At 34.3% G+C, this 15,939-nt stretch overlaps 1 protein-coding gene across 1 annotated transcript in view; it reads left to right on the forward strand.

Annotated features, from left to right (window-relative positions):
* Nucleotides 1-15,939, forward strand: part of PHEX (phosphate regulating endopeptidase homolog X-linked) — a 259,726-nt gene that overhangs the window by 189,267 nt on the left and 54,520 nt on the right. The window contains exons 14-15 of the mRNA XM_044666816.1: nt 3,392-3,495; nt 12,287-12,345. Coding sequence (XP_044522751.1) covers nt 3,392-3,495; nt 12,287-12,345 — 163 coding nt within the window. The remainder of the gene's footprint in view (nt 1-3,391; nt 3,496-12,286; nt 12,346-15,939) is intronic.

Here is a 15,939-nt window from a genome sequence, read left to right on the forward strand (position 1 = left end):
TCTCTCTCTCTCTCTCTCTCTCTCTCTCTCTCTCTCTTTCTCTCTCTCTCTCTCTCTCTCTCTCTCTCTCTCTCTCTCTTTCTCTCTCTCTCTCTCTCTAGCTCATCTAGATAATTCACAAGGTAGTCTGGGTATATTCATCTTCGGATCATTACTCTTTCATCTAAAATCAAGAAGGAACAAATACAAAAGAAACAGGCTAAAATCCAGAATTAGTCTCATTCAGGCAGGACATGGTCTTTAGCTGTCATGTGCTCATGTCCTTATGTTGGCCAGGATGAGAAATAGGGTGAATTGTCCTTCCTTTTAACCCTCATGGTACTACCTGGAGACTCAGAGAAAAAGAAGGTAATGGAAGGAACCATTAAAAAAATTGATTCCCTTTTATCTAGCAAGATAAATAGATAGGTAGATAATTGATACACAAAAAATTTTTTTTGCAGAAAAAAATTTTTCAAAATGAGTTTTGGAAAAAGTTTTATTTAGTTAACATTTATTTTTACTTTTTAATATATAACAATATAATAAGTAACATCACAATAATATAATATGTAAGATTTGTTATAGACATATAATAAATTATAATAAATATACTTATCCCAGAGAAACAAATTCTTACTTTAGCTGTGTCTAAACATTTATGCCTCATTCTTTTAAAAAAATTCACTCCTGACTTTTACTGATAAGTTAATATTTCTGAAAGTCTTTGTCCACATATTAGTTATAGCATCTTGCGTAATCCTTCTTTTCATGCACTATTCCTATTCTTGGAGCTTGCCCTGTTCTTTTCTGTTTTTATGTTCATGGTTATAACATCTCCCATGGATAGTGTCATCTTCTCTTCTAACACACACAACTCCTCGTGCACCCTCTCTGCATCACAAACTATTTCCTCCACTGCTGAAATACTATAGAACTTTAAAAACACAGATCTATCTAAAACATCTTCTTCCATGCAGACTGTGCCTAACCGCCCCCACACCCAAGCTTAGAACTTGAATCTCACTTGTCATGACTTTTATACTTCTCCTAGGCAATTTCTATTCTGTTCTGTTATTACTATCATCTCTGCCAGCAAAAAGGGCTGCTTGGTGACACAATGGCTAGAACATGGGGCCATGAGTCAGCTGGGTTCAAATGTGGCCCCAGACACTACCTGTATGACCTGGGGGCAACTCAATTTCCACTGTTTGTCTCAGTTTCCTTATCTGTAAAATAAACTGCAGAAGGAAATGGCAGAACATTCCAGTATCTTTACCAAGAAAACCCCAAATGGGGTCATGAAGAGTCAGACATGGCTGAAAGGACTAAACAACAAAACCACTACCAGATTGTAAACTTGAGATAGAGTAATAGAATTATAATCACACTTTTCTGTCCACCTCTATTCCTACCAAATCTTGACATATTTATCATGTTATTTTTCACTATAGCTATATATTAGACTGAATCTTTGTATTTTTTCCCAGACCTAATACAATATGTGTTCTCTACATAGTACATACAAGATAGTGATTTGTTGAATTGATTTAAGGAATGTTAAACTCAAAGGAACCTCAGATATAATTTGAAGGTTAAAAAAAATTCTTTAAAAAATCACTGGTAAAATACTGATAACTCTTGACTTTGTTTTTCTATCATTTCTGACTCTTCATGATCCCATTTTGGCTTTTCTTGGAAAAGATAATGGAGGGGTTTGCCATTTTCTTCCCCAGTTCATTTTAAATACAGATGAAGTAACTTTAGGTTTGGTGACTTTCCCAGGGTCACACAACTAGTAAGTGTCTGAGGCTACATTTGAACTCAGGAAGATGAGTCTTTCTGACTCCAGACTATCCTATTCCTAATTTTATCTACTGTGACACCTACCTGCCTTGACTCATTACTGCTGAATTTTAACTGTGTTTTGCTCCAGATGAAGGAAGAATATGAGACCTCTGTCCTATATTTCTATTGGGGAATAATTGAGAAATAAGTTTTGAAAATTAAAGTTAGCTCTTGGCAGAATTTAATAGAATATATTCTCTTCCAATAGAATGTAAGCTTCCCAAAGGCAGGATTTGTTTTAATATTTGCCTTTCTATTCCCAGCACTTAGAATGGTGCCTGTTATAAAAATGGCTAATCAGTGCTGTTTTAGTAGAGTTTAGTTTAATTGAATGTGATCATGGAGTCAATGACTTAGAACTAGAAGGGATCTTAGAGGCCATCTAGACCAATTTTCTCAGTTTAGAGTTGAGGAAATTGAAGCCTGGATAAGTTGATTTGACCAAAGTTATGAGGCAAAATAATGACTAAGTCTAAGATCTCCTTACTTTTGACCTATGTTCATTTCATATCTTATTGTACTTTTATTTTAACTATTTAAAAATATGTATAGTTTAGTAAGTTGTCAGAATTCTAGGAATAAAGGATCTAATTAATTTTGATTATAACATTTCATTTGCATTTTATTTATTTTCACATATTATAGTTTAGATATGACAGCAATAGTTTTCCTAACCAAAACATGTCAGAATATTTCTAATCTTTGCTTTTGCTATGCCACAAATATCATTTATAGCATCTTCTTTAGGTCCTGTTAGCCTAGAGGAAGGGATTGTACAAAATACTTAGAAGGCTAAGCAATGAAATATTTTTTTTTTTCTAAAGCAATGACTTAAGCCTGCTCTTATGGCTTTAGGAGAAAATCTTCTTTAGAAGCATTCATTTTCTGATTTTTCTAGGGCAAGCTGCAATTAAAGTTATATCTCCTTAGTTGCACAAATTTTAGAGACCAGAATCTTCCTTTAGGGTTAATGGATGATTCTTGAATAAGTTCTTGCATTTATTTTGGAGGGGGGGGATTTTACTTTTTTATGATAGAAGCATGAGAAAATAGTCCTCAGAATTTCTGTTTTATATGTTTTGTTCCCTTCCTGAACTACTGCTGTTTACTGAAATGGATAATGATATTTGGCTAAAATGAATTATAGTGAAAAAGATGCAAGTTGCTGAAAAATGGGATACTGTAATTGATCTATTTTGGTAAAGTCCAAAAATTCTTGTAAGACATGCAGATCAAAAACAAGTCAATTTATTTTCAAAGATCAAAAATGAGGTTTTTATTACTAGAGAAATAAAATGTGTGGGAGATTACAGCAGTTCTGTTATTTTCAATGTGATTTGGAAACCACCAAATTATTTTTTGATCATTCCTTAACCATCCCCCCACCCCCCAATGGCCTTTAAAAATATTGGAATTGGGCATGCCCAAAAGTTCCTTTACTGTGAACATATTTCTTCTGATGGAGTAATAAAGAAATTGACCTTTGAATTTAGTTTGGCTTCTTTTGGTATATACCTCTGTCATCCTCACTATGAACAATGATGATTATCATTTATTTTCTCAGATGAAATTTTCAGAAAGTGATTATTTCGGCAATGTCCTGCAAACTCGCAAGTATTTAGCACAATCTGACTTCTTCTGGCTAAGAAAAGAAGTTCCAAAAACAGAGTGAGTAAAAAAAATATGCGTGTATATATAGGGAAAAATATAGTTTTATAGTATGCATATGTAAGTTGAAATGTATAAATAGATGGATGGGAAGAGGCGGAAGGAAATGATGGATAAAATTATGACCTTTAAGGCTGAAAATGTATGATAGCAATTTTCTTTGTAAAATAAAAGCTGAGTTGTGGATATTTTACCTCAACGCTCTAGAAACTAGAATTTCTGTTATTAAAAAAATCCTCTAGTTTGGTGATCACCTGCAGCATTATTAACACATTTTGAAAGATTATAAAGCAAAGCATTTAAGTTGCCTCTGATTTTAGCTAAGCAGAATCAATCAAGAGGAAAATAAAGTCTTTCTACCAATCTGTCAAGTAGATTCAAACTACCTTGAGAAATAATAAAAAAATGAAGACATAAATTTAAGAGGTTAGAGGTGATGCTGGGAAATAATAGAACAATTGGAAAGGATTTATGAATTTTGAGGGAGTGATTGAGATGTTAGAGTTACTTGCAATTGTAACTCCTTCCTACTTTCCACAGCCAACTACAACCACTTCTGCCCTCCTTGACCTCTATCACTTTGGAGTGTGGAAGGAAGCATATATTAATTTCTATCTGGGTTGCACTAGATGTCTCCTAAAGTCTTTTTAAAGTAAAAAAATACTGTGATTTGTCGAGAAAGGGAGAACCCAGATCAGCCTTAAAATTAGGCTGATTTCTCTACTTTGAATATTTGGCTTTGCCTCCTCCCAGATCCTCTGCTAAGCTTATCTTTTGACATTCTAGATCTATGCTTACCACCACTATTGGGATCCTCTTAACATGGATTGATTTTCTGGTTTTTAGTCTCTTCAAATCATGTTTCTTACTACTGAACTCTACTTTTGATCGTGAGCTCCTTGAGGTCAAGGATTGTCTTTTGCTTCTTTTAGTATCCTAAACACTTAACCTAGGAGGCTCTTAATGAATGTTGAATGATTGATACTCTAGACCTTCTGTCCTGACTCTCTGGTTTCCAAAATGTCAACTTAGTGCCACTTAATCTTTGGCTTGCTCAACTAAATTTAGATAAATGCCCGATTCTATTAGTAGGACCTCACAATAGTGACAAATGTTAAATTAAATAAAATTTGTCTAGATCATGTAGAGAGGAGAATAAATTTAGAAACTGAATAATTTTTCTCCCCATGGTTCAGAACTGTAGTTTCCACAGATTATATTCAAAAAGGTAGTTTCACAAATTCTTGAAAAGTACCAGAAAAATGGATTAACAAACCTATGCTAAAATTGTCCTCTTTCTCCTATTGTCCCTTCATGACATCACATCTGTCCTGTGTTGAGCTCTTCTTTTCCCCTACTTTGATCCTATCAAAATGATCCAGAAGCAACTTCAGATTTACATTTTTATTAGGAGTATCTTCATGCCTGATTAGGTTTAAACACTGTTAATTCTTGGTAGCTTATAGTGTTCTGCCATAGTATCTTACAGAACCAAGTCTTTTTGATTCACTAGGCATCCCCTTTCTCTAATATGCTAGATAGCAAAGCTTTTTGTAGAATTTCATTTCATTACCTTTACATATGTCATTTGTAAAGGAAATAGAAGTAGGATTTTAAATAATCATGCCTCCACATGGCAGTCAATAAAGTTTACCATAAAAACAATTTAGGCTATCCCTGGCATTTGATGGTATGAAGACACAATCCTCCCCTCCCTAATTTCTGAATTTAATTTGCCTCTTTCTTCAGAATTTTGCTTTCCTAATTGTCTTAGTGTGTATTTTAAATTTTTATCTTCTGGCTTTGCAGGATAAACTCATGTTAGAAGAGAAGAGAAAACACTTGGCTTTACCTCCTCCCAGATCCTCTGCTCAAAAAGGGCCTGTTTACTGGTTTAGATAGTGAATCACTGACCCTGAGCAAGCAGCCCTTTGCATGCCATTCATTTCTGAGCCATCTGTCTTGAAATGACTTAGGTGAAGCCTGCAGAATCATTCTGTTTATCGAGGGAATACCCTGTGGTACTGGTGGCTTCTTTACTGTCCTAAGAATATTGGGTGTACTGTTAGGAGGGGCATTCAGTGTCCTTCCATCCCTGCAATAAAGCCTTGTGTGTTTACATGAACCAGTGTCCAATCCCACAGGTCAGTGAATCAAGCAAATCCGGTGTGTATTTTTAAGTGAAAAATAAACAGAGGTAGACTCTGCATGCTGAAGGGGTTTGCTTAATTATTTATTTTATTTATTTATTCACTTATTATTGTCAATGACTTAGGGTAAGAGGCTTGGAGAAAAGGCATTCCAGATCAAACCTAGAGTTCATAATGAGATTATAGAGAGAATGGCCAGCTTTCTTATGCAGGCCAGAGAGATAGCTAATGCTCTTCCAGGCAGATTTCAAGACTTCTTGTGAGCTGCCTTTTAAACAATGGGCCACATCCTATATCATCTTGAGCTTTTAATAAAAAATAATCAGATTGTTGGTGAGCCCAAGTGAAGACTACAAAAATCACTAAATGTGTCATCTTTGGCATAATTTGAAAACATTGGTTAAATATCAATTCTCAGTATTCTTTAAATTATAATGTAAACTTGAATACATTTACATCTCTGAATATGATTTTCTTTCTCTTCAAAATGGTGGTAATAAATACTACTTGAAGTACATACATCATAGTCTTTGAAGGAAAGCCCTTTACCAGCCATAAAGTGATTCATAGCAAACTCTTATTATTTTAATTTAAATGTTTCATTAAAGGCTTAATATTGAGCAGCCAACTAAACTTGTTTGGTAACTATTTACATGGAAATGAACTACTTTCAATGCATAAAGTATTATAATAATTTTTCAGTCTTTTTTTTATGTTCTAATTAAGATTTTCTGCCCCTTCAGGCTCATTCACCTTTCCTCTTATATGATTATAATTAGTGTGTACTTCATTCTTTGATTCTACTTTTTCTTCTTTTTTTTTCCATTTTGCATTATTTCAATAAAGGTCTTTCCAGATTTTTCTGCATATCTGTTCTTATAAGCTTTTTAGCATTCCATTATATTTTGGACCAGGCCTTTAATTTCAAAGAGAATTCAGAGAAAAGAGCTTCCCACCAATGCAAACCTGCAATTGTTCTACAACATAGAGTAATTTTAGAGAATTGTGTTGTGGCAGCTAGATGCTTGATCAGTGGATCACTTGACCAGTACTGGGCTTGGAGTCAGGTTAATTCATCTTCCTGAATTCAAATCTGGCCTCACATACTTCCTAACCATGTGGCTCTGGGAATGTCACTTAAACCCTGTTTACCTCCGTTCCTCATTTGTAAAATAAACTGGAGAAGAAAATGGCAAGCCAATCCAGTGTCTTTTCCAAGAAAACCCCAAATGGGGTCATGAAGAGTCAGACATGACTGAAAAACAATTGAATCACAAAAGATATTTGGGTGCTGAAAAGCTGTGACTTGTTAGGGATGCAAGCTAGTATACATCAGAGTCAGAACTTGAACCCAGGCTTTTCCTGACTCAGGGGTTGATTCTCTATCTGCTCTGCCACATTGTCTCTTTCTTCCAATATTTGAATGTATTACAATTTATTTAGACTTTTCCCTGTTTTTGGACATTTAGATTAATTCCAGTTAAAAATTTTTTTTGTTTACAATTTTATAAAGTGCTATTATAAGATTCTTTGAAGAGATAACTTTTTTCCATTTGTCATTCTTGAGAATTCCATCAAAGCATCTTTCCCACAATGGAATTATTGTGTAGTGATAATTATTTTTAATATTCTTATGATTATCTTTTTTTGAAAACTACAAAGCTAAGAACCAAAGGCAATTAACCTAAGCGTGACTCCTCCTTGCTATGTGGTCATAATCAAATCACTTGGTTTGCTTCAGGTTTCTCATCTGCAAAATGGGATAAACACTCACTTCCCCATGGTTTTAGGTCTATTGCTTCATATAAACATGGGCATCTTTTTTTTGAGAAGTTCTGTATCATAGAGATCCATTGCAATGTGAATATTTCCCTTTCTTTGAGTTAGGCATATCCAGTGAAAGCAGCATTATTAGGTTGTTGGGGGCTCTCTCTGCACAGTAACAAGATAGGACTGTAAAGTTTTTCTGGATATTGCCAACTGATACCTTTTTGGAGGCATTGCATGGGGTTTTAACTTTATGATGCCCATTGACTTTAATAGGCATCTCAGGGCTTTGAAAATGCATGAGTTAATTGAGTGGGGATGATTCTGAAGTATCTTCTCTATGGCAGTTTACTTTTGAACAATAGATCATGATTCTCTTTTCCCTTTAACCCAACATGAATGCTTGTAAAGCACTGAAATAACATTTTGCTTCTTTGTGGGCATGGGAGATAAACACCCTTTATCTTTCATTTTCTTGGAATCCATTTTAGCTGCACTAATGTGCACTGAAGAGGTCCCTCATAAGATGGGAAATGTCAGCAAGAATGAAATTAATTGGCAGGTTATCCCTGAAAGATATATATTTAGGGTCCCATCCTCCAAATTGTCACATTACCAGCAGGCTTAAAAATAAAGGATTTACTCCATTGCTCAGCATGTCAGAATGTAATTTCTCTTCCTCATCCCATCATTTCCTTTTTCAGCAATTACATTAAAGCCGTTTTCCCATTAACTCATTCTCACTTCTACTATAACAAAACACTTTTGGCCTCTATTCCTTCACCCTTTAAAATATAACTATAAATAGATCAAACTTCCATTTAAAAGGATCCTTTTATTTTCTCGAGTTTTCACTGACTTGGTATTTATTATATTCTCTCACACAGTACATGAAAAATAGAGTTTACAATATATTTGTTGCTGGCACATGGCAAGGAAATTTTCTAGAATAACAATAAAAGCATTTATGTATCATCTTATAATTTTAAAATGAAGCCCTTCATTTGTGTCTTCAGGGTGGAGTTGAGCATTTCAATACAGGCTCAAGGTTAAGTCTAGGGCTATTGGTTCATGGATTCCTCTTTGCCCTTTTCTATTGTTCTTTTATAGTAATAAAAATCAGGTTATCTTTATCTGGAGACAAAGCACATTGTATGAATACATACAGCATTTAAACAAAGCTAAAGAGATTAGGAAACTTCCAAGGTTAAGTGATGCTCTTTTACTAGGTAATGATTGAGGGATTGGAAGTGAAGAAAGTGGGGAAGGGATAAATTTACCAGGTCCTAGTAATAGAGACAGTCAGAGTAATCTCAAAATTCTATTCAGTTTACTTCTCCCAGAGAAGACTCCTAATTTCTCATGATTAAATTCAATTTGGAGTAATGTCACCTTTTGCTTGTAATTGGCTAGTGTATATCCCCATCTCAACCCATTCCATTCTATGGGGGCTTCCAAAATTCCCTTGGGATTTTCCCTCTTCCTGAGTGGAGCAGCTTCTGTCTCCTATAATCCTTGAGTCCCTCCTTCCAACAGGAAATTACCCTTCTGACAGCCTCTTTGCTGAGTAGCTATATATTCTACATTAATTATTTTATATATGAGGCAGCCTGAAACCTTGGTTAGAGAGTTGGTCCTGGACAAAGGAAGATCAGCTTTCATGTACCACTCGACACATACTAGCTTTGTGACCCTGGGTGAGTCAATTCAGTGCTCTTAGGGTAAGATTAGAAATTATAAAGAGTGGGACAGTGACTAGAGCACTAAGCTTGGAGATAGGAGGTCCTAGGTTCAAATCTGTCCTCAGATACTTCTTAACCTTGAAATCAATACTTAGTATCAGTTATAAGGTGGAAGACAAGGGTTTGGAAAAATGAAGAGAAGGTGTTCCCCGCCTTTCTGTAGTCATATAATAATGAAATAATAGTCATATAATAATGAAATCACAGGTAGAGTCTTGTCCTTACCTCATTTCATAGGATTATAAATCTAGAACTGAAAAAGACCCCAGAAATGTCTCTTTTCATAGATGAGATCCAGAGAGACTCAGAGATTTGCTCAAAACCATTAATTAATTAGTTAATTAAAAATGAGTAAGTAGCTAAATTCAAGTCCTTTGATTTTAAATCCATTGTTCTTTCCAATGTACCATACAGAGATTATGATGACTTTTTGAGGAAAGGAAGTAATTCATAATAGCCAGAGATGTGCTATATTTAAGTCTTTTTTTTAAAAACTCTGTCTTAGAATTGATTATATCAGTTCCAAGTCAGAAGAGCGGCAAGGACTATTTCCTTATTGCTCAGTCCTTTAGGATCTTCACCAAAGAAGAAATTATATTTCTGCATGCATGGGGTCTGAGTTTTTCTGGCTTGTCTTCATTCATATGTGCCAATAGTTTAGAATATATTTGCATAGTTCTCTATTATTCTACTTAGATATCCAGTAAACATTGGGAGGGCAATAATGGTAGAGAGGATAGAATTACGTGAATAAATCAGGTTATTGTTCATGTTGCCATTTAAGTTTATCTACAAATGTCAAGTTAGGAAAGTCATGCTGTCCTATACCTGTATAATAGGATCAATATTTAGAGCCATTCCTTCTCTTAATATGTTGGCCAGTTTCCCCCCAAAAATCAACAAAGTCAAAACTCGATTAGACTTGGTGTGGACTTGAATGTAAGACTCAAGCTTCAGCTTCTCTTGACCAGCAGCCCCTTGGTAGCTTTTGGTTATATTGACATAGTTTCCTTGTCATCTCAGGGCATAAAAAGACCCAATTATGTGGAGCCATTGCCCTTCAGACTTGGTGGATGCCCCAATTGATTAGCATTGGAGAATTGATCTTTTTTGTTTCTGACCTGGACCAGTTTGTCCCCGAATAAGCAATTTAATTGTCCACACATATCCTTTTGGTTCTGAACTTTAGTGAGAATTTTCATAACCTATTGTAGCTCACTAGACACAAACTATCTGATAACTGAAATGATAGAAATACACAACTATACCTAGTCAAAGGCTTATTTAAAGGGAAATTGAAAGCCTGTAACTATTGCCTTTGAGCAAATACTCTAATTCCATTATTCTAACTATCTAATAGTATCTGCTATAACTTGCCTGAACTAACAGTGGCAGCCTGAATTAGGCTTTCCTCTAACAATGTGGCCTTTCTCTCTTCCTTGTGGTTTGCCTTACATGTAATGTCTTCAAAATCCTCCTGGTCCCTACAGTTAATGAACTAGGTTGTAATTAGTTACAGGGATCATAATCCAACTGTCTCATTTTATGGATGAGGAAACTGAGGCTCAGAGAACCCAAGTGAAACTGCTGAAAAATCACACAGATACTAAGTGATGGAGGCTGGATTTCAACCCTGGTTTCTCATTCCTTTTTCTACTATACAATTTGAGAACCAAATCATTGTGAATTTCAATTAGCTTTCTCAGGAAAATAAGCCATCCGGAGAACTCAGGTTGAAAGCAAATGAATTTAATTCGACTCTAATCCCAGTTTGGTGGAAACATTTACTAGTCACTGATATAGAAGCTGTGTCATTTCAGGTGAGTGCTGAGAAAGGCTTGTAATCCATGATTGACTTGAGAAGAAGGGAATGTCATTCTGACAGCAGGCTTGGAAGCTAGGGAAAGCAAGTCTCAGAGTCAGAATTGGAGGATTGATTTGATGAATTAATGTTTAGCCAAAATAGCTTTTAATTTCAGGGGGATAGGAGATTAGACATACACAAATAGTAAAATGACCCTTTGGAAGATTTCAGGTGACTGGCACTGGAAGAAGTTAGAACCCAGGCTTGCTTTTGAGCAATGCGGTCAATGTGGCCACTACTGTGGCCAGTGAACTGTATGACCACTAATGATTTGGCTTTTTTTGAGAGTGATGAGAAATTTTAAATAATAGTAGCAGAAAGTTATTATCATTTAATTATTCAGTGATCTATGCAAAACTGTTTAGGAACCCATCATTTAATAAGCAATTATTAAGCCTCTGCTACCTACCAGGTACTAGGTTAAACATTAGAGATGTAAAAAGAAACAAAAGTTAGTCTTTGCTCTCAAAAGATTTACAGTTCTTGTAAGAGGGAGACAAGAAGCAAACAAATACATTTGAAGCACATTATATACAGGGTACATAGGAAAACAGACAGAAGGCACTAAAATTAAGGGGAATTGAAGAAAAACTTTTTGTAGAAAGTAGGATTTTAGTTTGTTTTTAAAAGAAGCCAGGATGGTCAGTCACCATCAGGGAGGAGGGAGAATGTTTCAGGCATGGAGGACAGCCAGAGAAAATGCCTGCAATTAAGAGATGGAGTATTTTCTTTACAGAATGGCCAAGAGACAGGTGTCATTCGATCAAAAAGTAAAAAGACAGGGAGTAAAGTATAAGAAGACAAAAAGTGGGAAGTGGCTAGGTTATGAAGGGCTTTGAATGTCAAACAGCATTTTATATTTGATCCTGAAGGCAATAGGGAGCCACTGGAATTTATTGAGTAGAGGGTGACATGAACAGACCTCCATTTTAGGAAAATCACTTTATTGGCTTATACTTTTTCAAAAGCAGCAGCACCGATTTTATGTAGAAATGATTAAAACCCAATAAATGGGTGCCAGTTACCTACTCTCCTCCTTTTCTTTTGTAACCTGTTGAATATAGCTGAATAATATCCAAATTAGAATGATAATTGTTCAGCAATCAATACCTTAAGTGAATAACATTGAACTGATTTGACTACTCTGATATACCACAAGACCATTAATTTGCTGTTTTTACTGAACAAAGTTCAACATTACATTATGTTCTCTTGGGTCCTTGTGTGTCTAATTACAGTTGTTGGTGGTTGTGTTTCTCTCTTTTCAGGTGGTTTACGAATCCAACTACTGTCAATGCCTTTTATAGTGCATCTACCAACCAGATTAGTAAGTATTGATTCTGTGACTCTCTGCTATTTATTTGTAAAGCAACAAAAATGTCATATATGTTTTATTATCACACATTTTTCCAGCATGTTTTTCAAAGAAATGAACAGATATAGTTGGGAAGAAGTTGGATCCTGTGGTCATAATTTTTTTTCATTCTTTCATCTTTTTCAATTTACTTCAAAGGCAATTTCCCAAGTTTGATGATCACTTGAATATCCAACACATGCACAAGAAATGAAGTCATGGAAGTAAACAATTTTAACTTAAATTTTTAAAAAGGTTTTTTTTTTTATTTTTAGTCTCAAATTCTCTCTCTCCTTCCATTCCCTTTCCCATTCATTGAAAAGGCAAGAAATGCAATAGTATAGTATAGTATAATAATACAAAACATGATTCCACATTAACTGAGTTCTGAAAAAAAGAGAAAAAAGGGACAAATACATTTCAATTTTCACACCCATCATTTCTTTATCTGGAGCTGGATAGTATTTTTTTTCATTATGAGTCCTTTGGAACTGTGGTGGATCATTTTATTGATCAGTTACTAAGTCTTTCACAGTTGATTATCTTTACAATATTATGATTACTGTGTAAATTGTTCCTAAAGTTCTGCTCATTTCACTTTAATTTTAACTTTTAATTCTCTTCTCTCACATTTAAAATAAGGATTATTTAAAATGACTACAATCTTGAAATCTATAGCCCCAAAAGTTAATCAGGAGTGAGTGAGAAAAAGCAGCCAATTTCTTCTCAAATTTCTCTGTTATAGGAGATTCCTTGATGGTAGAGAAAGAGTTCATATAGGGTCTGTGAATTTTATTTTTAAAATGTTTTGGTAACCAATTTCAATATAATTAGTTTCCTTTGTAATTTTACATATTTTATGCACATAAAAACTTTATTCTAAGAGAAGGTACATAAACTTTATCAGATTTCCAAAGGGGTCCAAGACACACAAAAAAGTTAAGAACATCTGATATAACAGAATGAGTATATTGTATTTAACATCTTCAAAAGATCTTGGCTTGGATCCTAAGTCTGTAATCATCACCTTGGGTAAGTCATTAACCTCTCTAAACCTACATTTCTTAAATCATCTGTAAAATGTTAATGGTGATAATATGTGTACTGCTATTTTATAGGATTATTGCAAGGATTAAATGAGATAATGGAGAGAATAATAATAATAATGATAGCTAGCAATCAAATAGCAATTTAAGGTTTACAAAATATTTTCAAAATCTCAGTTAAACACATGATTAAGTGAGAGGTGGAAGCACTTTGTTAACAATAAAGCTCTATAATTGTAAGGTAACAGCACTATGCATTTTTGTATTTGGTATGCAAATCACTACCAGAATTGATAAGAAAAAAAAAGGGAAAAAAATAAGTTAACCTAAGCCCCTTCAACTATTAATAGATACCTAGATATGGGAAATGAGGTAGAGAAATCCTCTTTCTAGGATTAAAAAGTGTGTGTACATATATATATATATATATGTGTGTGTGTGTATACATATATATGTTTAATTTTTATATTTCATAAGGCAATTATGTTAGCTTAGAATAAAGGATAGAGACTTAGCCTTAGATTCAGCAAGACGTAGATTCGAATCCTTTTATTTCTAGGACAGAGGTCGTTAACCTGAGGTTCATGGATATATTTCAGGGGGTGGTTTATGAATCTGGATAGAAAAAAATGACATTTTTATTTTCACTTACCTCTAACAAAAATTTTTAAATTTCTTTTAATAATTTAAAAACATCTGAGAACAGGTCCATAAATGTCACCAGAATATCAAAGAGTTTATGGCATTAAAAAACTCTTAAGAAATTTGTATTAGACTAAAATACAAACTTCTGCATTTAAAACCCTATATGACCTAGAACCAATCTACATTTCCAGCTTTATTACATATCACTCTTCTTGACTATTGACTCAATCCAGTCAAACTGGCCTTTTGAATGCTTCCCAACTTGTAGTGCTCCATTTTCCTATTTGTGCTTCTTCCCAGACCTTTCCTTAAGCCTAGAATGAACTCACTCCTCTCCTTTGTTTCATAGAATATCTACTTTCTTTCAAAGTTCAGTTCAAATTCCACCTCTACTATGAGGTCATTCTTGATCCTTACATTTGCTAATTCTTCTCCCCTAAATTATCTTGTAAACACATTTTCCTGCTGACACAAATGAAGCTCTAAAGAAGGAAAATTTCAGTGTATTTCAGGGCCTTCCTTTCTGCCTTTGACCTGTTTGGGGTATATGTAAAGCAGTTGAATCAATGGTCCAAGAGCATGGATGTTTTAGCCACATTTTTCTTTTTGACACAATTTCAAATTACTTTTCAGAATGGTTGAATCAATTTACAACTCTACCAAAAGTATATTTGTTTAACTGTCTTTCCCCAGCATTTTCTATTTTGATTTCCATCTTGTACCATCATTACCAAATTGTTAGGTGTGAATAATTGCTGAGAGTGAAACCTCTGAGTTGTTTTGAATTATATTTCTCTTATTATTAGTTATCTGGGGCAATTTTTCATTTGATTCTTAATAGTTTAAAATTCTTTCTGAGAGCTATTTGTTCATATCCTCTTGGAAATGCCTTTTTTTCTTATACCATTGCATTAATCTCTCATTTATTTTTGACAGTAGACTTTTATCAGACATATTTGATACCAAGATTTTCCATTAGTTGACAATCCCCTCCCCCCTTAAACAGTTGCACTGATTTTGTTCATGCAAAAACCTTACAATTTCATTTAATTGAAACAATCTTTTTTCCCTCTGCTATATTTCTTCAATCACTTTTTTGGGCTTTCCTAGTGGTGATGTTATTTATTATTCTCATTTTATTCTTTTTTTAATAATTTTATTTTTTAGAAAAATTTTCCATAGTTACATGATTCATGTTCTTACTTTCCCTTTCACCCCCAGAAACTCCCCCCCCCACCCCATAGATGACATGCATTTCCACTGGTTTTAACATGTGTGATCAATCAAGACCTATTTACATATTATTGATAGTTGCATTGGTGTGGTCGTTTCAAGGTTACATCCCCAATCATGTCTACCTCAACCCATGTGTTCAAGCAGTTCTTTTTCTTCTGTATTTCCTCTCCTGCAGTCCTTCCTCTGAATGTGGGTAGCGTCTTTACCATAAATCCCTCAGAGCTGTCCTGTGTCATTGCATTGCTGCTGGTACAGAGGTCCATTACATTCTATTTTACCACAGTGTATCAGTCTCTGTGTACAGTGTTCTCCTGGTTCTGCTCTTTTCACTCATTTTCTCATTTTAAAAAGATATAGCAAACAAAACTGCAACCCTCAAGCCTGATATGATCCTAAATATATATATATATATATATACAAATATATATATATTAATAGAGCAAAAAGTGTATTGAAGAAAAGTTTATGAAAAAATTTCAAATTGGTATTATCTTTCCTAATTACTTATTTTTCAAAGTTTCACCTAGGATTCCTGGGACCCATGGACATAAACTGTTTGAAAGAAAATTTAGTTATAAAATGGTATGGTGGTTAGAAAACTGTTTGGAAACAGGAAAAACTGGATTCAAATTTTGTTTTC

Source organism: Gracilinanus agilis, chromosome 3 (genome assembly GCF_016433145.1).
Source record: "Gracilinanus agilis isolate LMUSP501 chromosome 3, AgileGrace, whole genome shotgun sequence".
NCBI lineage: Eukaryota > Metazoa > Chordata > Mammalia > Didelphimorphia > Didelphidae > Gracilinanus > Gracilinanus agilis.